The 22,743-nt window shown below is 54.3% G+C and overlaps 6 protein-coding genes across 6 annotated transcripts; 5 read left to right on the top strand and 1 right to left on the bottom strand.

Moving 5' to 3' along the window:
* Positions 1-102: 102 nt before the first annotated feature.
* PFLUO_LOCUS2336 (uncharacterized protein) lies at positions 103-945 on the top strand (the record flags this gene model as incomplete). The annotated part of the gene is made up of 1 exon (XM_073779465.1): positions 103-945. The coding sequence occupies one exon, from the start codon at positions 103-105 to the stop codon at positions 943-945; it is 843 nt and encodes a 280-aa protein (XP_073636417.1).
* A 1,608-nt stretch (positions 946-2,553) lies between these two features.
* PFLUO_LOCUS2335 (uncharacterized protein) lies at positions 2,554-7,140 on the top strand (the record flags this gene model as incomplete). Its single annotated transcript, XM_073779464.1, has 1 exon — positions 2,554-7,140. One exon carries the CDS (start codon positions 2,554-2,556, stop codon positions 7,138-7,140), a length of 4,587 nt encoding a protein of 1,528 aa, XP_073636416.1.
* A 596-nt stretch (positions 7,141-7,736) lies between these two features.
* Positions 7,737-9,255, top strand: PFLUO_LOCUS2334 (uncharacterized protein; the record flags this gene model as incomplete). Its single annotated transcript, XM_073779463.1, has 2 exons — positions 7,737-7,758; positions 7,811-9,255. 2 exons carry the CDS (start codon positions 7,737-7,739, stop codon positions 9,253-9,255), a joined length of 1,467 nt encoding a protein of 488 aa, XP_073636415.1.
* A 1,811-nt stretch (positions 9,256-11,066) lies between these two features.
* Positions 11,067-13,908, bottom strand: PFLUO_LOCUS2333 (uncharacterized protein; the record flags this gene model as incomplete). Its single annotated transcript, XM_073779462.1, has 3 exons — positions 11,067-11,783; positions 12,708-13,760; positions 13,852-13,908. The coding sequence occupies 3 exons, from the start codon at positions 13,906-13,908 to the stop codon at positions 11,067-11,069; spliced, it is 1,827 nt and encodes a 608-aa protein (XP_073636414.1).
* Positions 13,909-14,648: 740 nt separating this feature from the next.
* On the top strand, positions 14,649-14,912 carry PFLUO_LOCUS2332 (uncharacterized protein; the record flags this gene model as incomplete). Its single annotated transcript, XM_073779461.1, has 1 exon — positions 14,649-14,912. The coding sequence occupies one exon, from the start codon at positions 14,649-14,651 to the stop codon at positions 14,910-14,912; it is 264 nt and encodes an 87-aa protein (XP_073636413.1).
* Positions 14,913-20,567: 5,655 nt separating this feature from the next.
* Positions 20,568-22,724, top strand: PFLUO_LOCUS2331 (uncharacterized protein; the record flags this gene model as incomplete). Its single annotated transcript, XM_073779460.1, has 2 exons — positions 20,568-22,358; positions 22,413-22,724. The coding sequence occupies 2 exons, from the start codon at positions 20,568-20,570 to the stop codon at positions 22,722-22,724; spliced, it is 2,103 nt and encodes a 700-aa protein (XP_073636412.1).
* Between the last annotated feature and the right edge of the window lie 19 nt (positions 22,725-22,743).

The following is a 22,743-nucleotide window of genomic DNA, read 5'->3' as shown; positions in this document are numbered from 1 at the left end:
TGCGTTTGTTACATCTGAATCTTGACCGCCATAATTTCTGTCATCTTCCGCCATTCGTGCCTCAACCACCTCCCGAGCCCATTGCGTGTCGCATCCTCCAATATGGCCACCGACTACGCCAAGAAGACCAACGCCGAGCTGATTGAGATCCTCAAGTCGCGCTCCCTCACCCACACGGGCAAGAAGGCCGATCTCGTGTCTCGCCTCCAGCAGGACGACGAAAGCAAACCCGCCGGGAAGCCCGATGCCGCCGACGATGTCATCGACTGGGACGACGAGGTTCCCGCCGAGATTGCCGCGAAGCCGTCGACCGAGGCCGGCGCGGCGGCCATTGCTGCGGGCGGCAAGGGCCCCGTCGCCAACCCGGTCGCCGTGCCGAACCAGAAGCTGGACACCGACCCGGCCGCGACCGATGACCTGAAGGTGGAAGCGACCGGCGCTGTCGCCGCCACCGATGCCGCGCCTGCTCAGGAGGCTGAAGCGAAGCCCGCCGTGGATTTCACCAGGGGCCTGCCCTCGTCCGAGCTGGATGAGGAGCTGCGGAAGCGCAAGGCGCGCGCCGAGAAGTTCGGCATCGTCGAGGACTCGGAGACTGCATTGAAGGAGGCACAGAAGCAGCTGGAGCGGTCCAAGCGGTTCAGCACTGGTGCGGAAGCCCCTACTGAAAGCAGCGCCAGCGTTGGCGTCAAGGGCCTGGACGAGGCCCTTCCCGACGAGCGCTCTCGCAAGCGGTCGCGCAATGACCAGGGCGGGCGCGGAGGCAAGCGACGAGATATGGGCGGCCGGCAACCACGCAATCGCCCACGCGGAGGAGATGGTAACCGGAACCGCGAGGGTGGTGTGCAGAAGCCGCAGCCGTCGCAGCCGTCGCAAAAGAAGAGCTGGAGCGAGCAGGATGTTCAGGCGATGGAGGCGCGGAAGAAGCGGTTCACGCAGGCGGCCTGAATGTTTCGAAAACCAACGCCAGAATCTCTTCCATAATTGTCATGATATTCAGTGGTTATTGTCGGTGGTTTTACAGGGCGTTTGTACTATGTATGGAGTTCGAGAAATGGAATCAATCATCATCGTCCGCTGAAAAGTGCATTAGTCGCGGTTCCTGCAGTTCTCGATCGACACTTGTAAATCATGCGGGCGGCAGCCTTGGATCACCACGGTAGCGCTGGGCAGCCCGCCGTCCTTTTCTATCTCCCCCGGCCCATCCTCGAATGCGGTCCTCCAGTGAGTCGGTGGAGCATCACAGCTCGGCCAGATCCACCATCCGAGCCAGACGGACGACCCCCATCCCGTGCGGGCGAGGATCCGACGACGCTAAGTGATTTAGTCAAGCTGGCCAGACCGCGCTTTGGGAACGTCACTGGCTGGCCATTGTTACAAGCCCGACTGTATTACTTCGCGGGGCCAGCGCCACGAAAGGCTCGGGTCGGGCCTCCGCTGAACCATGGATGACGGGGTGAGGATACCATCCCTTCTTGTTTAATTCTCCGACCTCGTTCGGCGTCTCCGGGGATGATAAGGATGCGTTGGCAGGCGAAGCATCTTGCTTGCGGCTCTCGACGACGATCCGTGCAGCTCTCAGCTCGCCTGTCCGCCAACATGATGCAAACAAGGCCGGTCCATGCATTAGCGACAGACCCTTCGACGCCACCGGGGAATCATAGCCTGTCAGCTTGTCGCGCACGACGATTCGACAGCCCAGTGGGGATCCAACAGTGCACGTTCGTCCCTTCATCATCCATTCTGATGGTGGTATTGTGTATTCGGTCTGCCGGCGGGGCCGTGGGAGTTAATCCAGTTCACTTATTCGGCCCCGATACACGGTCTGGTTCTTTTCACAGGCCCGGGCGGCGGTTTCGCGCCCGCGACTCATCACAGCCGGAGTCACCATCTGCGCCAATGAGATCCCGTGCGCAGCATCAGACTCGGAGCCGCCGTCAATCGCACAAACCTCTGTGCGTTCCAGCATCTGCAAGGCTTTTTTGCCCCCCTCCCCCCACATCGACGACTTGGTACAAAAAGTCCCACGCCTGGACAGGGGGGGTGTTGAGCATTAATTTTTCCCTTTTACTTCTGGACTCTCTTATTCTCCGAATCTTGCATTTTCCTGCAGCTCCATCGGAGCGCTGACGTGGCGGGTCCAAAACTGGGCACGAAGCCACACGGCGACTCCAGACTGTGGCGAAGCAGCTCCGATTTAGACCGCTGATCGGCACAGAAACCGTGACTTATCTGTGGACGTTATTGATAGATTTGGGCGGCCTCGTGGCGGATGGATCGTCGATCTTTTAATATCCAGTGTTCTAAAGGCCATCTTCCCCCGTCGACTCCGGAGTTTGGACTTGCGTGCTGGATACCTCGTCTCTCCCATTTTGCTTGCAATGACCTGATGACCGGAAATGCCGTACGTTCGCTGTTTCTGTTCTTACTGCGAAACTGATCAGGCGCTGACAGAAACCCTGTTGCAGGCTTGATGACCCCCACTTTCTATCTGATGTCCCTGTTGCTTAATTTCTTATCTGGATTGAATCCGGAGACTTCGCTCAAGGTCGCACCATGTCGTGGAACACGTCTGGCGGCCGACGCTTGCCGCAACCAAGGGACTTTCGATCCCAACAGCCGGATGTCTCGTCTCCGGCGCCTTCTGGGATCCCCCATCCCGGCATTACTTATGCTGGCCGGGGCCCTCGATCTCAGATTGCACGCCCAGTGAACTATACATCTCGAACACCCAGCAAGGGATCCTCTATATCAGACACCGAGGATGGTGGCCAAATTACTGCACTCCCGCCGACGTCAAAGCAGATCCCAAACCGTCCAAATCGCCAGTCGTTGCTGCCGCGCCCCAACACTGGCCGCTCGTTATCTTCAACCTCACCGGTGTCTTCGATCGGCTCCTCAAATCACAATGAGCGCATTCCGATCTCGCTATCGACCCCGGAGGTCAACAACCCATTCGCATCTGTGATTCGTCCTCAGCCTTCTGCCCCCAAACGGCCTCGCAACGTTCTTCGCAGGAAGGCTGCGACCATAGGCAAGAATACGGAACCGAGCCAGTCTCAAAAGTTGAGCTTGGTGATCCCACAAGATACCCGTCCCGAGGAAACCGCCCAGTCCAACTATACCCCCTTCTCAGAGTCTCAAACGCCAACGCCGTATAGACCTGCCTATGTCCCAAACCAGAAGAATGAGACCAGGATGGAGGAACAAGGGCCGGCCGAGCTTGCTAGCCTTAGAACCACAGTTGATACGCAGGATCTACCTCCTGCTCTTACTCCTTTCTTTCCCTCTGCCAGCACTCCCTCGACAAGATACTCCGAGTCTCCGGGCATGTGGAGCCGAACGTCGACTCCGACTACCATGTCATCGTACTCCCCAGGAATCGTGCAGTCGGCTAAGGCTGGGCGGCTCAGACAACCAAGCCCATCTCAAACGAGAATGCCATTCTTATCGCCATCAACTTCTTATGCCAGCCCGCAAAGCGATCGAGCAAGCCCTGTCATACAAAAGCCAACAACTCCCGCGAACTCTTCCGGACCAAGCCTCAAGTCTGTATCCACCAAGATCCGAGGCCCGGCATGCAGCCCTCCGCCTAGGAAATCTTCTGTGAACTTCAGCCCCCCGCAGAAATCGGATCTCAATGTCGAGAAGGCTCGCAAGGAAGTGCAGGAAGCAGAGAAGCCCCTGTATCAGCCTCGAACTGCCACTCCTGCTGCACCACCCTCCGCACCAGAGACACCGTTGACCCCTCCAAGGCCGAGCAGAGATGGCACCGATCGGTTGACCGTGCACAGATCACCTGTGATCCAAAGCAATCTGCCGTATGTCAGGTCGACGGGTCATACCAGGCGTCAGTCGGCTGAGAAGATCATGACTGCCGAGCAGCTCAAATCTCACCCAGCTCCGAACCGCTCGGCCGCTGCATCGACCGACTCCGTTCAATCAAAGAGTCTATCTCGCATCCCGACTTCGGAGACGGCGCCCCCAGTCCTCTCTCGGAAATCACCTCGAACATTGACCAAGGAGCCACCGAAGGAGAAGGCTCCACCCAAGAGGACTGAAACTCCTAAGCGGTTTGGTCTTTTCTCGAAGAAGTCCAAGGCCGAGCTGGACGACAATGCATCCGAGCAATCGAGGCCAGCCCGAAAGGGCCCTGCAGCCGGAACGGGCCACGAAGGATACGGTAAATATTCACAGCGTGGCAGGAAGTCGAGTGTCAGCAGCAGCGGAACAAGAGCTAGGTCGACAAGTACGACGGCTCGATCAGTGGCCAGTAGCAAGGGCAGCGCGTCCAGTCGCCCGGAGCTGGAAATTGATGACTTTCTGATGGCCCGCCTGGAGCCTGTTGTCATCAGTGGTGGAGGTATGGACGGAGCAGCACTCTCGCGAACGCAGAGTGAACAGAGCATGAGCAGTGTTAGCGTTTCTTCCACTGCAAACATGCCTCGTCACACCCCGGTCACGTCTTCTGCTCAGTCCACTGATTCGTTGGCAACATCGATTGGGACTTCTGAAACGGGTACGCCCAGTGAATCGGGCTTGGGTCTCATCTACTCGCACACGAAGAGTTTGGAACGACGTCCAAGTATTAACGATGCTCAAAAGCCCGCCAAGTCTCGAATGCCTGTTCCACAAGGGAAGGGAAACAGTATCTTTGCGAATACCGAGGCCACCACAACTCGAGCGTCTCTATCCAGTCACGGTTCAAGCTCTGTGCCCCCGAAAAGCACAGCCCATCTCCCCGAGCAACCCACGGACTCTGATCGACAAGAAGGCAAACAAGGAAAGAAGTCCAAGACTTCGAGGTGGAATCTGTTCCAGAGAAACCGTGGCAGTGAGCAGAAGAGCTCACCGTCGACTGTGCCCGATTCCCATACCGCCCAGCTGCACGCTTCAATTTCACCGGTGGCGAACACTCGGCCTGTTGCACACTACGCAATGGTTGATACGGATTCGGACGAGCTGGAAGACATCATTAAGAAAATTGAAGATTCCCCGCCAACCGAAGAAGAGTATCTCCAGCATGTGGCGGTTCCTGCAGGCCTGAACATACGGAAGAAGCCATCCATTCTTCTCCGGTCTCCACCCAAGTTGCACGGCGAATTTCAGAGTGATTACCACCCATCTCCAAAGACGGCGATGTTCAATCGCAACCTCATGGCACCAAACCATGATGAAAGCACCGAAGAAAACCGTCCCAGTCGACTGGCGTCTGTGGGCCGTATTCCGCAGGTGGTTTCTCGACGTGACAGGTCGCACCGGCCTGCTGTGGACTCTTTCTCGAGGCCTTTCAGTGTTGTTGACCTGCCGAGTCTCATGGCGCCGGTGACGGAGGAATTGCATAATTCGATGCCAGCCAACAGCTCGCCTTCGAGCGCATACTCAGACATCCGGTCCAGTCAGCCTTTGGACCGGGGCTACGGATACACTCAGGCGTTCAGCGCACCCGAACAAGCTAGCGCTCTAGACTTCCTGGCTGGACCCTATTCGAACAATGAGTTTATTCATTTCTCTCCGAACAGGAGCTCGCCGTCTTCCAGCAGCTCTGGAGCATTGGCGGCAGTGACAGCAGTGGCTCCGACGCCTGGATCGGCACCGACTGAAGATGAGGTTTGGAACGAGTACGATGACCTGATTGACTACACCCTGTCTCCCGAAGAACCGAAACCAGACCCACCGGCTGAAGAGGAGAACAAGTTCGATTTGGCCACTAAGGCGAGCAAGACGCTTCAAGATGAGTTGAACAATACCGATCAACCTCAATCTTACCTGCCAGCCGAATCTACTCGATCGAGCACCAGTTCTGTCCGGCTCCGGCGGTCTCAGATTATGTCGGCGTTGCGTGCGTCAACCATCGCTGCGTCAACAATCGCTCCGTCATCTCAGCCGTCTTACAGTGACCTCATCGCTGGATACGCCGAACACAGCGACGAGCACTTGAATATTCCTGGGGTCCCTAGCCATATTGAGCGTAGCCCATCATCGGAACATTTGCACGAGCAGCAGTCAACTTTTCTTCATTCCCTCGCCGCACCTCCTCCGCCCGCGCCAACCCCATCTGAAGAAGGACGAAATACCGTGCTTGGATCTTCAGAGCGTGATTGGGATGCCGCGACACGTACCAACATGCGGTCTGCCTCGTTGATGACGAGTCGCTGGTTGTCGTTTGGCCGGGTCCTCTTCAGCCCGGCACACAACCACGTCAAAACTGGTACTCATGGGCGAATCCTTGTGATTGACGGTCTGGGCAATGACGACTGGTCTTTCTACTGCTCTTTGACATACCCCGATGCAGAAGTCTATAGTCTGAGCGGTAGGCCGGTCTCCGCCGCAACGCCTCATCCCGCGGCGTGGCAGCCACCGACCAACCACCACACCGTTTATCACATGGGATTGGGGAACCCGCTGCCCTTTCCCAAGGACTACTTCACTGTCGCCGTGTTGCGATTCCCCGCCGCCTGCTCCGAGACGATCCAGAGCAACATGGTCCAAGAATGTAAACGTGTGCTCCGTTCCGGTGGCTACCTCGAGATGAGCCTGCTGGATAGGGATATGGTGAATATGGGAGTGCGTTCCCGCCGAGCCGTTCGTCGACTGAAGGAGAAGACCTGTCTCGCAAACCCATCTGTCAGCCTCAAGCCGGCCAGCGACAACGTCCAGCGTCTCATCGGCTGCCAGGGCTTCGACAACCTGCAGCGCTGCATGGTCCGGATCCCCGTCGCAGGGATGGTCGTTCGGTCATCCGACTCGACCACATCGTCGTCCAACAGATCCATCTCCGCGACTGCCACCACCCCATCCACCGCGTTCTCGCTGCCCACCATTTCCGTGACCACCACTTCGGGCAGCCAGAGCAAATCCCCATCCGAAGACGCCAACATCTCCCTCGGGGATCTGCTATCCGATCCATCTCCCTCACCTGCAAATGATGAGTCCATCGCCAAGATCGTGGCACGCGTTGGCCGTTGGTGGTACACAAAATGCTACGAGGAACCCGTCCTCCCAGACACAGGTGATGGCAGTCCCAGCATGTGGAATGACCGCAAGGTCTTGCGCGAGTGCCAGAAGCGCGGTACGGGATTCCGCATGCTGATTGCCTATGCGCAGAAACCGAGTGAAAAGCGGCGCACAGCGAGCGTCTAGCTTTCCTTCACGATACTTACGAATGATTTTTTCGTTCTTTCTTTCTTTTGATCGATTTTTTGATGATACCTATCCCTGGACTTTGACTTTATGATTTCCTTCTTTTCAGCAAGCCATGCATGATCTGACTACGAATACCCTTGCATTTGACTTTCGTTTGTTTTTCTTCGATTCTTGTTTCGACTGTCTTTCAGCGAGAAGCGGCTTTTACGATTACCAAGACTTGCATGATTGAATTGACCTTGAGGTCTACTTGCCTCCTAGTGTACATGCTATAGAGAGGAAACGGTGGTTAATTTGCCCATCTGTCGAGCGGGACTTGAATGATGATGATAATAATTATCTGGCGCCAAGAGAATAAATAATTTGCTGTATCAGCCACAACCCGGGGATATTATGAAGTCAGGATCTTCGCGTAAACAGGGCAGTGGGCTTGGCAGTCTTCTAGAAACAGTAGAACCATCACTAAGGCCTCCACTAAGGCTGGGAGGCTGTACACAGTCTCCACTGCGCCACATTATTACCCCTCGTATACTTAAAGGGCCCTACTGCCAACTGCCTGGCGAGAGCGGTCATCCATCTCCTTCATCAAGATCATGTCGTACTATCCTCCTCATCGTGAGTAAATACGCATATTTCCCGCGATATAGTTGACTAACACAGCATCTAGAGTCTCAATATCCGCCCCACGGCCAGCCTCCGGGTCCTCCGCCGCCGCAGGGCTACCAGCAACAGCCTGCTTACGGGCAGCAGCCGCCCTACGGACAACCTCCGTATGGACAGCAGCCTCCTTATGGACAACAGCCCCATTCTTATGGACAACAGCCCCCCCACGGACAGCAGCCGCCGTACGGCGCACCTCCACCTGCTCAAGGCCATTATCCTCCTCAGCCTGGCTACCCACCACAGCAGGGCTACCCGCAACAGCCGTACGGCCAGCAGCCCTACCCCGGTGCGCCGTCGCCTCAGCCGCCAGCGGGATACCACCAACCGCCCTCGCAGCAGCCTCCCTACGGCCAACCACCCCACGGCCAACCATCTCACGGCCAACCACCTCAAGGCTATGCCCCTCCGCCCGCTGGTGCTCCGGGCTACCCACCCCCAGGCCCATATGGCGCCCCGCCGCCTGGAGGCGCATATCCGCCGCAGCCCCAGGTGCCGTCTCCCGGCTATGACTCGCATGTCAAGGCGCAAGGCGATTTCCGGCGCGAAGCAGACGAGCTGCGCAAGGCAATGAAGGGCTTCGGAACGGACGAAAAGGCTCTGATCTCCGTGCTTTCGCGACTGGACCCCCTCCAGATGGCTGCCGTGCGCTCTACCTACACCCAGACCCACCGTCGCGACCTGTACAAGGATATCAAATCTGAGACGAGCGGGTACTTCGAACAAGGGTTACTGGCTATTGTCGATGGACCGCTTGAGCATGATGTCGAGTGCGCGCGCGAGTCGGTCAAGGGCATGGGCACGAAGGAGTGGCTTATGAACGACGTGCTCCTCGGCCGGAGCAATGCAGACCTCAACGCTATCAAGGCGGCCTATGAGCGCAAGTACCACCGTTCGCTGGCGCGGGATATCGAGGACGACCTCTCCTTCAAGACGGCCGAGCTCTTCGCCGCTGTTCTACACGCTACCCGCCACGACGAGTTCGCCCCGATTAACCCGCAAAGTATCGAATCCGAGGCCCGCGCCCTCCACGACGCTACCTCGGGTCGCGCGGTCAACAACGTCTCCGAGTTTTGCGCCGTCTTCGCTAGTGTCTCGGACGCGGAGATCCGCGCCATCGACCAGGCATTCCAGGCTCGCTATCATACCTCGCTGGAGAGACATATTGAGAAGTCCTTCTCGGGCCACATGCAAGATGCTCTTCTATACATGCTCCGCACGGCTACAGATCCGGCTATGCGCGATGCGGTCCTGATTGATGAATGTGTTCGCGGCGCAGGAACGAAGGATGAGCGTCTGGTTACTCGTCTTGTGCGTGTCCATTGGAACCGCGCGCATCTGGACCAGGTGAAGCGCGCTTATAAGCATAAGTACAAGACGGATCTTGTTGCTCGAGTGCGGGGGGAGGTCTCCGGGGACTACGAGCATTTGATGGTTGCTCTGCTTCAGTAAGTTGCTTGAAGAAGGTCATTTGTGTATAGTCTGTAATGTCTTTTATGTGTTTATTTTGGGTGGTATGTACTTTGTTCTTTCTATGCATGTTTCTTCTGCCATGTGTTCTATAGCTGTTGATCCCTCTTGCCCTGCTGGGGTCAGATATGAATTCAAGGATGAATGACCGAGTTTACGTCCCTGAGCAAGTATTAAGCATCTTCATAATATGTAATCATCAGAATCGTCATTCGAGTCCCAGTACCAGAACTTGCCGCAAAGAAGCGACACCAAAGTCGATTTCATTTCGCCGGTTGTCCTCGCGCTAAGAACACGTATGGAGGCTGGGCCAAAAATAGAGCCGTCCTCTTCCGCACTATCCCGCCACATCATTGTTTGCGCAGCCGCCACCCCACCCCCAAGCAACAATTGCGAGATAACCTAGCGCTTACAACTTGACGCCAATTGATGCTCTTCTTGAAATATAAATTTTATTCTGTGTAGGATTAAGAACTCAATACTAAGCTTTACTTTCTTTAGGATTCAGGCACGATGGGGCATTCTCAGGGGATACAGTCTTGACAACATTTGCCCACTCTTCACAAAAATCTGCCATCTGAATATCTTTCTGGGAGAGGCCGGGCGGCGAATGCGTCTTCCAACAAAAAGTAATAGAACTGTATGTCTTGATCGCTTATAAGTAATTTCTGCAACAATGCGAGCGCAGAGAAAACCTACTGTCTTGATCTCCGCGTGGTGATTCACTTGCTTGCATTTTGTTCCCACGCCGCCGAAGAAATCCTAAAAGAATCAGCGAATGCGGCTGCCCTCGATCATCCGATTTTCACAACGAACCATTATTTTCGTCCAATTTCGACAATGAAATGTCTTCCGGATCTCGTCGCCGTTCAATAGTTCCCAGCCCGAAGTGTCGACTAGTCTGCGAATCCCGTCCTTCACAGAATCATAGTCTTCTCCGTCTGATACTTTGATATTGGCTAAGGAATCCATTATGAGTTCTCTTTTAGGGACAAAGAATTCGGACTCAGAATAGGAGGGATTGTCAATCAGAAGTGGGGTATGAGCCCATTCAAGAAATAAACAGCCATGCACGTGATGCAAGGAGGTAATATAGCGGCGTCGAAGTCAGAACACAAGCATAGAATGTCTGCCGATTCCTTTCTTCCTATTTTAGCGCCAATCTATATATAATCACGTTCTGCGTTTTATAGATGGTTTCTGAAAAAACGAGCATTTTTGCCATTTGAAGATATGCATAAGACTAAATAGTTGATAGAAGTGGTGGGTCGAGATATTCAGTAGACAGAATGGATTGCCAAAATCCAACAAATAGAATTCAACAGCCCATCAACAGGCCCAATTTCATATCCGAGACATCAAGTACAAGTGCCTCCTTCTAAAATCTGAAGGAAGGATATACGAGAGGGACAATATCCCGGACATCATAGGCGTAGTTGCCTCACACTAGTGCATGAATTGTTACAGCGTCTTTCAGACTAGACCAACCGCTTTCTAGAATAACAATTTATCCCAAAGATGCCCATCTATAATAGAACACAACCGGCTCACCTACTTGATGCAGCCTCACTGGGAGCTATAGCGAACAAACAGAAGGAAGCTAATTATAAAATGTTCATCTCAAGCTGTTATCTGCTGTTATCGAGCAAGAAATACATGCATTCTTCGCATGAAGGTAGTCATCACGGACATAAAGCTAAGGTCACTTGAACGAAACCAATTAAGGTCTTGAAATGATTTATCCACCAGCTAGACGTTCTTAGTAGGAAGAACATAGCCTGTTTGTCCGGTTCTTACACCACCTCGCTGACAACAGTAACATGAGCCCCTGGAAACAGGCCCGTACGGCCGGCATAGCAGCCCCAGAACCAATCGTCGTTGATATTCTCTGCTTCAGTAATCTCTGCACCACGGGGGAAAATCAGTTCATCCTCAACCTCGTCCTCCGGATACCATGACCAGAGGGCGTGAACGATGAGACCGACGCCACCGTCAGGAGGAAAACGGCGGAAAGAGGGGGCTTGTTGATTGACAGGGCTGCCAGTGCTTGGAGAATCTGAGTTGGTAATGTTGTTGTTTGGGGCCATAGCGCCGCGGAGGCGCGACGCTTTCTTCCGTCGATCGGGGCCGTCTTTCCAACTCCAGTCACCCTTGCCAAGCTCGGGCGATGTTGGGGCGGGTGACGAGGGTGTGGGTGCGACGTGCTCATCTTTGAGGGCACGGCCACCCACCAAGTCGCGCACAATCACGCGCCGCTGACCGGACTGGTGGTCCTCGAATCCCACAATGATCATTCGGTGGCCTGCTAGGCAGCGGCGCCAACCATTGTGGCCATTCTCTTTGCTGATTTTGGAAGTGGCCACGAGCTTGAGGTAACAGTTCGTGCACACGTCGTAGTCTCCGCCATTGCACTCCAGGCAGTGGAACCGAGTCACCGAAGCGGGGATTGGATAAGTGCAGATGTCGCAGTTGGTAGAAAATGAAAGGATCTTGTAGCTCTCGGGTTCGGCCTGGGAGGGTGGACCGACTATTATTGTATCGGCCGGCGATGAAGGGGCTGACGACGGCGTGGTGGCTGTGATGCGCCGGATCGGCAGCAAAGCATGAGTACAGCATCGTCCTTGGTTGACACATCTGTTGCAGAACCCCCAGTCTCCTTGGTTGCACTGACTGCACTTCCAGAAACAGTCGTTGGCTACTGACTGGCAGATGTCGCAGAAGAGACCGATTGCTCGGCGATTAGCTGGGTTGTCAGTTGTAATCTGCCTATTGTCGATGATTGTCCGATATGCAGATTCCGCGGGTCGAGCATATCTCACCGAGACAAGAATATGACCTGACTCCTTCGTCTGTACTGGTTGCCGACTTGACGATGCAAGGATTCGATCGAACGACTCCTGTGCAGATGCACCAAAGCCATTCCAGCGAAGGCATCCTCGTCCTGATCGATAGCAGCGGAGACAGATGTGATAGTTACCGTCTTTGCATTGAAGGCACCTTTTGTGCAGATTGTATTGGATATTTTGCTTTCCACAGCGCTCACAGGAGATGGATGGCTCGATGAATTGAGCACTCGGAGATGGAGGGGCGTTGGATCGTGATGAAGATGGTCGGGATCTACCAGATCGGAGAGCAAGATCACCCCTGGTTGGAACAAGTGGCGAGGACAGAGAGTGGGTGGTTTGATCTGTCGGAGTGGAGCTGTGAGATGCCTCCAGTCGGGGCGAGGAGACTGCGGAAGGAGAGTTGGTCATTGTGTGGCCGGTGATCTGTCTCGAAGAGCTCCGCTCTCGTCTGCCTTCCATCCAAATATCGGAGATGTTCTGGTCAGACTCAGTTGCTCGTCGTGACCTTGTAAATGATGCGTCTGCTCTTGGTCGTCCTGCTTGGGAGGTTCGAGAACGCTCTGAAGTCATGTCACTAGAAGATCTTACTGCAGGGCGCAACGTGTCATCCGATGCCGAAGCCTGATTCAATGTAAGCGGCGACGTGTGCTGACGTTCACTAGTCTGGTCGGAGTTGCGCCGTTGATGTGTGTTGCTTGGGCGAGACTGGTCCAAAAGATGGGGTCTGGAAACGGGCGGCCGCCTGTCACCTTGTTCCCGAGAGGTCGAGGTCGGAGCTGGCTCTGAAGGCCTTTGAGCGGACTGGGATCTGGTCTGGGTTTGTGAAGTGACATCGTGCGCTTGTCTTCGTGGATCGCTTTGTCGAGAGTTAGATCGCTGCATGTGTCTCCGGCGATAGGCATCTGCAATGCGTTCGCTGAGTTCTTCCTCCTGCGTGGATCCCAGGTTATCCAGATCGATGTCATCGAGCAATCCTTCTTCTATAATTTGCCGAAGAATTTCTTCCTCCATCGTCTCTGCTTCGGAAGACAAGCTCAACAACGACCGCAAGCTCGACTGGTGTTCGATACGCCGAGCGCGATCTCCATCACGACCCGAACGTCCCCCGGGTCGTTGTGTTCGCTGTTCCGTAGAAGTCTCATCTTGTCGGCGTCGAGTGCGACTCTCATCTGCAGGTCGCCCTGAATCGTTTCTTCGCTCTCGGGTCCGTGAGGGGTGTGCCCGGCGGTTTTCGCGTCTCGCCTGCGCTCTACTCTCTCGCATACTTAGTTGCCGAACTTCCTCCAGCAGCCTGTCATCGTCGTAGTTGTCCTCTTCAGCGCTTTCGTCATGCGGGGCATCCAGTGGGAACACCGAGTCGCTCGGTTTGTATCGCTCCGCAATCTCATCCTTCTCGGCTGCAGATTTGACGCGATCTGGATGAGCTGCCAAGACCATGTCCACCAGAGTGGTTACGGTAGCATTTGGTCGGGTGCCGCGCACATCGGCCCGACAGGAGGGGCAGGTGAACCGGGCAGACGAAGACGTAGAGGACCGGCGACGCGACCCCTGGGCTGTGAACCATTCTTTCACACAGGAGCCGCAGAATGTGTGCAGGCAGTCGAGGAGAGTTTGCGGCTGGTAGAGGAGCTCGGTACAGATCTGACAAAGGCGCAGACGTCAGTCATGGCGGGGGGACGCAAGGAGGGAAAATGGAAGGATTCGAGAAGAGCTGGAAAGGAATGACACATACCGAGCATACCAGCTCCTTCTCCAGGTCGGCCAAACCTGGACTGGCCAGTTGCGCCATGAGCAGGAATAATGTGGACAGCGATGGACCGAGAGTAAACAGAGGAACCAAGGAACGCCCGATTGTGGAAAGAGGGAAAGCGGCTGACTGTCGAGTGGAGCCCGATCTTATCTTCGTCACACACTCCATCAACTACTGACTACATGTACTAGTAGTAACTACACACTTTGAACATTGTAAGTATTCCGCTTATACTCGGGTGCGACTCAACTGAGCTGCATGAAGATGATAATACATATTCATACGACTTGCCAGAGACTGATGGGGTACCAAGTCAGAGCATTGGATGTGCTGATCCAAATATATATTGCTCACGTACGATGGAATCACCTGCCTCTCACTAAGATAGACGGTCTTTCTCTACTTTCAGATGATTGAAAGGTCGGATACGACTTGATACTGAGTTCTCTGACCGCGATGTGAGACTAACTGGTTTCTGGACCAACTTCCAGGTACCTTATTTGCATCAACACTTCTGGATGGAACGAGACCAAGGGGTACAGAACTAGTGCTGCCGGCCTTCACAAATCACGGATGGGAGAAACAGGGCCGGAAGTTCTTCTGGATAAGATTTATATCTAGATACCATGTCGACACTGCCACAAGTGCATCCGCGCGGCCGCGGAGATACCGAATGCAGCGATTAAGGAGACTGCTGAGATTACAGAAAAGGGGTGAACAGCCCGCTATTCATCGTGCCAGCACTTAGAATATACATAGATACCGTCCGTTAGCTGCCAATGGTATCTACCAAAGCAGACAACCGCCGAAAGGCGCGAATGGCCAAAATCCGAACGGCCGCGAACCAGCTCGCCAACGCGGCGACCGAGCTTGCTGAGCGTATCATTGGAGCGATCGATTACAAGGACGCTGAGCATAGCAATAGCTCAACAGAGAAGAGCAGCCGCTCAGAAGAACACACCGTGACTCCATCCGAAGCTCGGATCGATGGGCTACTCGAATTCATTGTCAGTGCGACCCATGCATGGAAAGAACCTATTTGATGTTGCATCATTAGCTGAGAAACTTCCTCAAATAAACTCATAAACCGGCCGGAGTGATGGGAAAAGGTGATAAACCTCTCCCGACTGTGGCTGCTTCCGTTGTGAAGTGAACAGAATGTAGCGAAAGTAAGAAACATGCAACTCGTGATAAGCCAGAAGTACTCATAGAGATATACAGATGCGTAGTAAAGGGTACATTGTATCCTACAACACAGAGAAACAGGCGCAAATACCACTTCTTGCCAGTCTTTGGGACTGGGAGATAATTGATGACCAGATCAAGAAGTTGGATAAGAGCTCCGAATTTGCAGAAAATGGAAAGAATCCAAGGCCGAGAACGGGCCTACCAATGTTCTAGCCTCCAAAAACCAGAAGAGAAAGCGTAGGACAGACTCATATGGCGAGTAAAGACCGAAGTCTCTAGAGATGAAGCAGGAATACTAGGATAAGAAACGCAGACGTACAATTCCTCTTGGATGCACAAATGCTCTTGGAGACAGTCAATAATCTCTACAGTACATCTCCACCTGTACAAACCCCCAATATTCTTCACGCTTAAAGTAAAAATTCCGAATTAGGACGCTCTTAATCCAAGATCAGCGGTGGTGGCAATGCAGGCAGGACACACAGTTCAACGGTCTGATCGTCGTGCGCCCCATGCAACATTTTACATGGAGATATGCGAGCATATACCGCAGTCTGTTCTTTGGAATTTCGACCCGAAGAAGACTCGGCATGATTGCCCAAACACACGAAGCAGAACAGAGTTTCGCCTCTGCTTTTCGCATTCGTAATCATCCCTTCGTTTGTGGTGGCGGCGTGGCGGTTTTGCGTAGCACGCCAGCGCCCTGAGCTTAGCGGTGAGCATTGGGTGGATGGTCTCATCTTGCACGGTTCTGGTTCTATCATTAGTTGAAACCACGGCCCCCCTTTCCCATATGCATTTCTCCTCGGAGGCTCGGATGCATGTATGGAACAAGGCAGAGGTAGTAGTGCAGATTGGCGCTTATGGACAGATCATGTGCACACATCATGGCTGGTGCTGATTGATGCTGATGGCCCCATTGTCCTAGTACTTTTCCTGTGGCCATTCCTCACGGAACTCCCGGCGTGCGGGATGCAGCTGGACCTGAAATTTCTCCGGAACGACCAGGAGTATAATAGCCTGCCGCTGCGAGTGCGCAAATTCTACTTGCTGTCTTGCCCATCGCGGATGTGGCTGATGCTGTGCATAGAGGAGAGGGCGGGGAAGTTTAACGAGAAGCAAGATAATTGCCGAGCAGACAGAGGCAAGGGGGTGAGTGAGGAGTGAAAGTGAGGGCATTGGCGAGATAGAGCAGAGTTTCGCTCGGACGTTGCCGTTGAGCTGGCAAGATCCGGCCAGCCCCCCTGCGATGCACCCCGCAAATATTCTTCTTTCATAAGCGAGGATACTACATGCGAGGATAGAGCGCAAATGAGGGGACTGAGATCGACGTGTAGGTAGTGATCACCATGGCTGAATTTCCAGGAATCCTCGAGGCTCATGCTCCATGTGCCCTGATCCACACGACAGAACAGAACCTCTAGTTATTTGCGGGTAGGAGATCCCGAGATGAAGCTTAGGGTTTGGGATACAGTTTCCATGCCATTGACATTGGCCAAGATGACATTATGCCCCGGACCAGTATGGCCTAGGGCTCGATGGAGCCAAATTTCCACAACCACCGCCATTGTCCCAGTCACGGCGTCATCACAACGCCGTTGGCATGAGAAACCAGGGGGCCTGATTTGTCCTGCTCGTGTTATCGGAGGGGGGGCCGGGAGGGAAGACCAAGAGGAGGACAGACGGTCAGCCTAGGTGGGGAACGCCTTACCCGTTTGTGCTGGTCTAGAGGCTTGGGGCCGTGAGAATGACGGGCCAGTAGGAAGAGTCAGCCAAATAATTCGGACGCCCCCAGTCCTGGGGTGCAGCCAGTACAGTTGAGTTGACACTAGTAGCGTCGAGTTCCTGCCTTGAATGTCTTTTACTAACGACACGGCCCCTTCCCAGCTCGATCCGTGGTTGGTGGATGCGAGCGCCTCAACCTTGACCGACGGGGATATTTTCTCCATGGCGGGGAGGTATGCTCCATGGCGGGGTTGAGTTTGCGATTAGACAATTATCACGAAGCCCCCTGAAACAACAACAGCATCCCCATCCCGAGATACATTTATGCCATGCACTGACCTCCAGCTGCACTGTTCACAGCCATGGCCCCACCAAGCCACCGGGCGCCAACAACAAGGAGCCAGTGAGGGCTTCGGGATCGAGCGCACTGACTACCGTGAGCAAGTCTAGGCTGTCGTCGATTTATTCTGGTGGGGCGACCGGGTGCATGTCTCCTCTGTCTGTGCTATAGTTAGTTGAGGTGGGCGTTAAACTAACTCCTTACAATTCTGCATAGTGCCAGATGACCCGAAGTATGCGTTTCATGTTGCCATTGCTGCATCCTCAACCAGAATCCACCCTGTCGTAGTTACCTGCTCACCTCAAGGCAGCTGCACGTTGGTCATGCGGATGACAGGGATTATTCGGACTAGGGTCAGGACAAGATCGGTAGTCTGTTCCTATCTTGGACCAAGAGAACCCAACAGATATTGTTCCGCAAGCCCTGACTATAGTGAAAACACGATTAAGCTTCATGGGCTACACCGACATTCTCTCGTGGTATTGGAAAGCTTGCGACATTGTTATCTCAATTGCCAAACAGCTGTCGACTCCGCGGGGATAAAGCCCGAGCTTATAGACCGGGAGCCGCACGCAGTCAGCCCACCGAGTATCAATGGGGTCGGTGGGGATGAGATGAACGTGCACCCTTAGATGGCGTGCATCCCAACGAGGATCCACGCGGGGCAAAATTGTTTGGAGCACGCCATCACTCAGGGAGGGTGGAAAATAGAGACACGCAATGCAGTACGTACAATTGTTGATGCAAAGGGAGCTTGAAAGGTGAGCTCTTGTCTTCCAAGGTTCGGCCGCAGTAACGCCGTCGAACGGGCGCGACTGGTCTATTATTCGTCCGGAGATCTGAGCAAGGGCCCCAGGCTGAACCTTGACATCCAACCCATGGCCTGACCACTCAGGTGTCAGAACCCCTAGGCCCTCAATACTCTAGACGGGTTTTTATTTTGAAAATACGTTTAACTCACACACCCCTTTGCTGGTGGTGCGATCTCGAACAAGATCATCGGCGGTACCAAGCGACTAGCCACCTGGCGTTATCGCCTCCTGCAGAAGCTGCAGATGGCGACAAACCTTCTGCTCACCGGAAGATCCAGATTGGCAGGTTGGATACGGTCTTATCGTTCATGTACCGAGTACATCTGGGGTTGGATCGCCCTTCGCACGTGTGCAAATGGGGTGGGGGGTTTTGCTTGTCAGCCAAAGCAAAAAAAAAAAATCTGTTTAACGGGAGGGATCAACATCCCATGGATCCTCCAGCCTTGTTCTGCGGAGAGAGAGGCCGATCAGGGCGGACGGGCCAAGTCCGTCTTGATTCGGCGGCGGTCTAGCCGAGTGAAGGGGGCTCGGCTTTGCTCAGATGGGCGTCCCGCCAGTAACCCACGGCAGATTCCTATCTGTGCCCAAAAATGTTGTTACATAAAGTAAATCAATTTTAAACGACCAACTCACAGCCACAAGATAGCCGCCGCCGCCGTTGGGACTGTTGGGTGGCAAGAAATGAAGAAAACTCTGCCATTCAACGCATGGTCCGGGCGTCAGGGCAAAGGAATCGACCCAAATTTAATTTTTTTTTCCTTTATGCATTCACAGTGAGACACAGCGCCTCCGGAGGTTGGATGGACCGGGATGGGGGCCGCGAAGAAATTCGTAAAACAAGAATACGACCATCAAGAGGTTCACAGCGAGTCCGACCGATGTAACAGCCGGGTTCCACCGATTCGAACTGTCAGTCAGTCCACCAAGTGCTCCTTCAGTCCTCGTAGGGGCACATGTACTCCATGACCCTACCATTTAGATCGACAACTGAATGTCAAAGAGCAGTGTCGCTGCCACTGTCGACATCGATAAAGATGGGCTAGGCCAGCGCCAAGCGGCGAAAAACCAAGGAAGTGGGCTCTGCGCGGTCTGTCAATGCGTCTTGACGTCAGTCATTGCGCGTGGCAGTAGACGAGATATCACCACGTCCGCGATAGAGATAAATAGAGAGATGCTCGAGGCGAGAATGGAATTGAACATGTCTCCTCCCTGATCGTTCTTGGCTTTGGATTATTGCTGAAGATCTTTATCATTGAAGATTCTTTTCGTTTACTGCAAGATTATTCCTTTTCTGTCCATCCGGCCCACACCGGTGGAGCGATACTATGGAGACTGGAGTGTAGGTAGAGCGCCACCCCCTACTCCGGAGTACAGACGCCCTACGACAGTAGTTTTGCAATTTGATCCTAGGCGCAGTATGCACGTCACAGAGCAATGCCACCGGGGCAAGGGTCAGACAGAATAATTTCCCGGCAACCTGTTAGGCATTTGGATGTAGACGTAGCGGAGATACTAGGAATGTTTCACCGCACGTTGTGGCCTGACGTGGGTATTATTTCCACAGGTGTCGAAGCATGATCGAAGGTTTCATTATTATTATTATTTTCCCGGCGGGTTGCACGGCAACTAAAGAATCAAGGAAAGGCAAAAAAAAAAGGAAAAAAGAGGGGAGCATAGCATCCAGTGTGTCCAGTGCGTGGCCGATCCAATTGATTATCTTGGTTCCAGACAAATCGGGGCCACGGGCCTCGCCGCTAAGAATTGGTTGGGGCTTTGATAAGAACCACGAGAATTGAACCAAACTGTGAAAAAAAAAGAGAGAGCAATGGGGAGTGTAGCACAATTAAATAATAATATTTTTTTCCAACCCAGGAAAGTGGTGGCTTTCGCAGGAATCATCACCACCACGAAGGGGTGACCAACGGAAAAGTCGGACGTTGTCAATACAGTTGACCCACTGCTGATGATATACGAGCGGAGTCGCTAGGATGCTAGTCTAGATGCAGGCTTTTCACGGTACGTACCAAGTACTTACATATCATCATCCCATCCCGTCGCCCTCTTGCTTGCTTGCTCTTCCACTCGTGCCTCCCCAGGCAGCTTATCAACGTCCATCAAGCACGACATGTTCTTTTAGTCTTTTTCGTCCTCTGCCCCGCCACCCTTCGATCTGCCGTTCTCTCTTTCATCTCTCTATCCTTTCTTCGCTTCGTGCTTGTCTTCTTTCTGCCTTGTCTTACTCTTCACTCACCCCCATGTTCCTCCAGATTTCTCCAGGTAGGCGATAGCTCCCTCTCTCCCATTGCCCTCTCCTGCCCTCTCGCACCGCAGGCCATCCGTCCATTGCCTTCCAGTGTCACTGTTTTGTGAGACCTCTCGTTATCGTCCCTGCCACTGGCCCGCACTTGCCATCGCCGTGCCACCATCTGCTGCACCCATCCTGCGCTCCTAGTCGATTTTTCCCCCAGCCAGGATTGGGATGCTTTGCCTCTGCTCCGATCGTCGCCACCCCCACCATTTGCTCTTTTACTGACGGTCACTCCTTCCCTTTTCCTAGGAACATCTCTGTGATCAAAAGTTCCAGAGAAAAAAAAAACACTTCCTTCTTGTGTTGAAACACACAAGTCGGCCGGATGCCATACACTGCGCCGTTGAAGCCGTTGCTCTCCGCGCAGCACATTGAATTCAGTGATCCCATCCCCGAGGCCCGTCCCGAACGACCTCGTCTCAACTGCCGCTCTTATTCCTCCACCTCCTACGTCCGCCGACACCGCAGGAGTCCCTCGATCTGCAAGCCCACCGTGCAGTCTTCTTCGGAGCCCGTTTCGCGCTCGTCGCCCTCCATTGACCCCCATGCCAGTCTGAGACAGTCCCCGCCGCCGTTGAACAATGCCGTCATTCCACCCGGGGCGGTGATCTCCCCACCAGAATCTGCTCTGAATTCGAGTGACGACGAGTCACCATATCAGGGTGGGCAGGGGATCAGGCTGGAGGATTTGGAGGCGGCGGTCCGATCCATCGAGCAGAGGAGAGAATCGTCCCCAGAAAGAAGCATGGGGCCAACGCAGCCGACCGCCAACGAGGCTCGTTCCTCGTCGAGTCTGCCCTTATCCAGAGAGGCCCGCAAGATCGCTCACTCGCGGTCATCGACCGAAGACTCGATTATCTTGAAACGGGAGGAGGCCCTGACAAGCTCCCCCGAGGACAGTGATGTGGAATTTGATTCCAAGCCGCCAATGGTCCGCAAGAAGTCTGGTGAACTGGTTCGTCCGGCACTGCGGCCTGCGTCGGCTCGCCGGCGCCCCTCCAGCATGCCGGGGACCCCGGTCTATTCGAAAGCGGTCCACTTTGACGCTCAGCTGGAACACATCCGCCACTTCCTGCAGCTAGACAAGCCCTTGGCTGTCAGTGCGGAGACCTCACCGGTAGAGAGCCATGATACTGAGGGCGAGTTCCCTTTCGGTCGCCAGGCGGAGCCTCGGACGACGTCCTGGGAATGGGATATTCGACTCTCCAACTTCCCCACGGATGTGTCTTTGAGTCAGACTCGGCCCGTTCGTCTCGAGCGGCTGTTCTTGTCGTCCGATAAGAATGTCCTGATCGGTACGGTTGCCGTGTCCAACCTCGCCTTCCACAAGCAGGTCGCCGCCCGCTTCACCTTTGATCACTGGAGGACGGTGTCGGAAATGAGTGCGTCGTTTTGCCACGATGTTCGTCGCAAGCATACCCAAGACGGGTACGACCGCTTCACCTTCGACATCAAGCTCAACGACCAGACCAATCTGGAGTGCAAGACCATGTCTGTGTGCGTTCGGTACAGTGTGAATGGTCAAGAGTTCTGGGACAACAACAACGCCATGAACTACCAGGTCGACTTCATCAAGACACCCAAGACGACCCCGTCCAAGCCGCCCAGCGGACCTCGTCCATCTCTGCCCCGCAGTCGCAGTTTCACCGGCTCACATAGTTCTCGCCCACGTTCTATGCCCCCATCATTCGACGATTTCCCCGAGATCGCCAACAAGGTGGCATTTTCCGATCCCTTCCCGGGTGCCAACGGCGCGCCGTTGACTCGGAAGGCTTCTGACGACCTCGACACCGTTGCTCCCCCGAAACCTCGTGAAAAGCATCACCGCCAGGCGTTTGGTACGCGGTATGATTTTGGGGCCTCATTGTCTGCTGCCATGCGGACCAAAACCCCTTTAGATCGGACCACTTTGGCGGCGCGCGCGAGATCTGGACAGACGGCCGAGGAGAACCCGGCTAGGAAGAGCCCAGACATTGCCCTGGGCATGGCTTCTCCAGTGAGCGATGATATCTGCGATGGAGCTCGTGTGGGTGATGCGAAACCGTCCTCATTGGTATCTAGCAAGCCGCGTCTCGAGTCCTCCGTGTATAGAGAGCTGGTCGATCGGTACTGCTTCGTGAGTATTCTGTCTCTTTTCATCCTGGTCGTGCTTAAACTAACCCTCTAGCAGTATGGTTCTTCGCAAGGCGTGAACCAGACGCCGCCGGCTCCAGTCTCGACCGCGAGGGCGAATGATACAGAGCATGCGAAGCTTTCTCCTCCATCCGCGGGGTCTGCTCCCTCGCCGCCTCTGTCTCCTCGCTCTCTGCCAGCGGAGCCGTCCCCTGCCGAGAAACCTCGTGAAGCACGTCCGGCATCCACTTCGCTGAGCCCGCGCAACTCCCCGCGCACCTCACCGTCTCCCAAGTCATTCCGCTACCCCTACCATCATCAGAACAGCTTCATGAATGAGCCTCCGTCGTCACCGGTTATTAGAGGGTGAGTAACATAGATTGTGCTAT

This window comes from Penicillium psychrofluorescens (assembly GCF_964197705.1).
Source record: "Penicillium psychrofluorescens genome assembly, chromosome: 2".
Classification (NCBI taxonomy): Eukaryota; Fungi; Ascomycota; class Eurotiomycetes; order Eurotiales; family Aspergillaceae; genus Penicillium; species Penicillium psychrofluorescens.
This window is presented reverse-complemented; position numbering and strand designations above follow the sequence as displayed.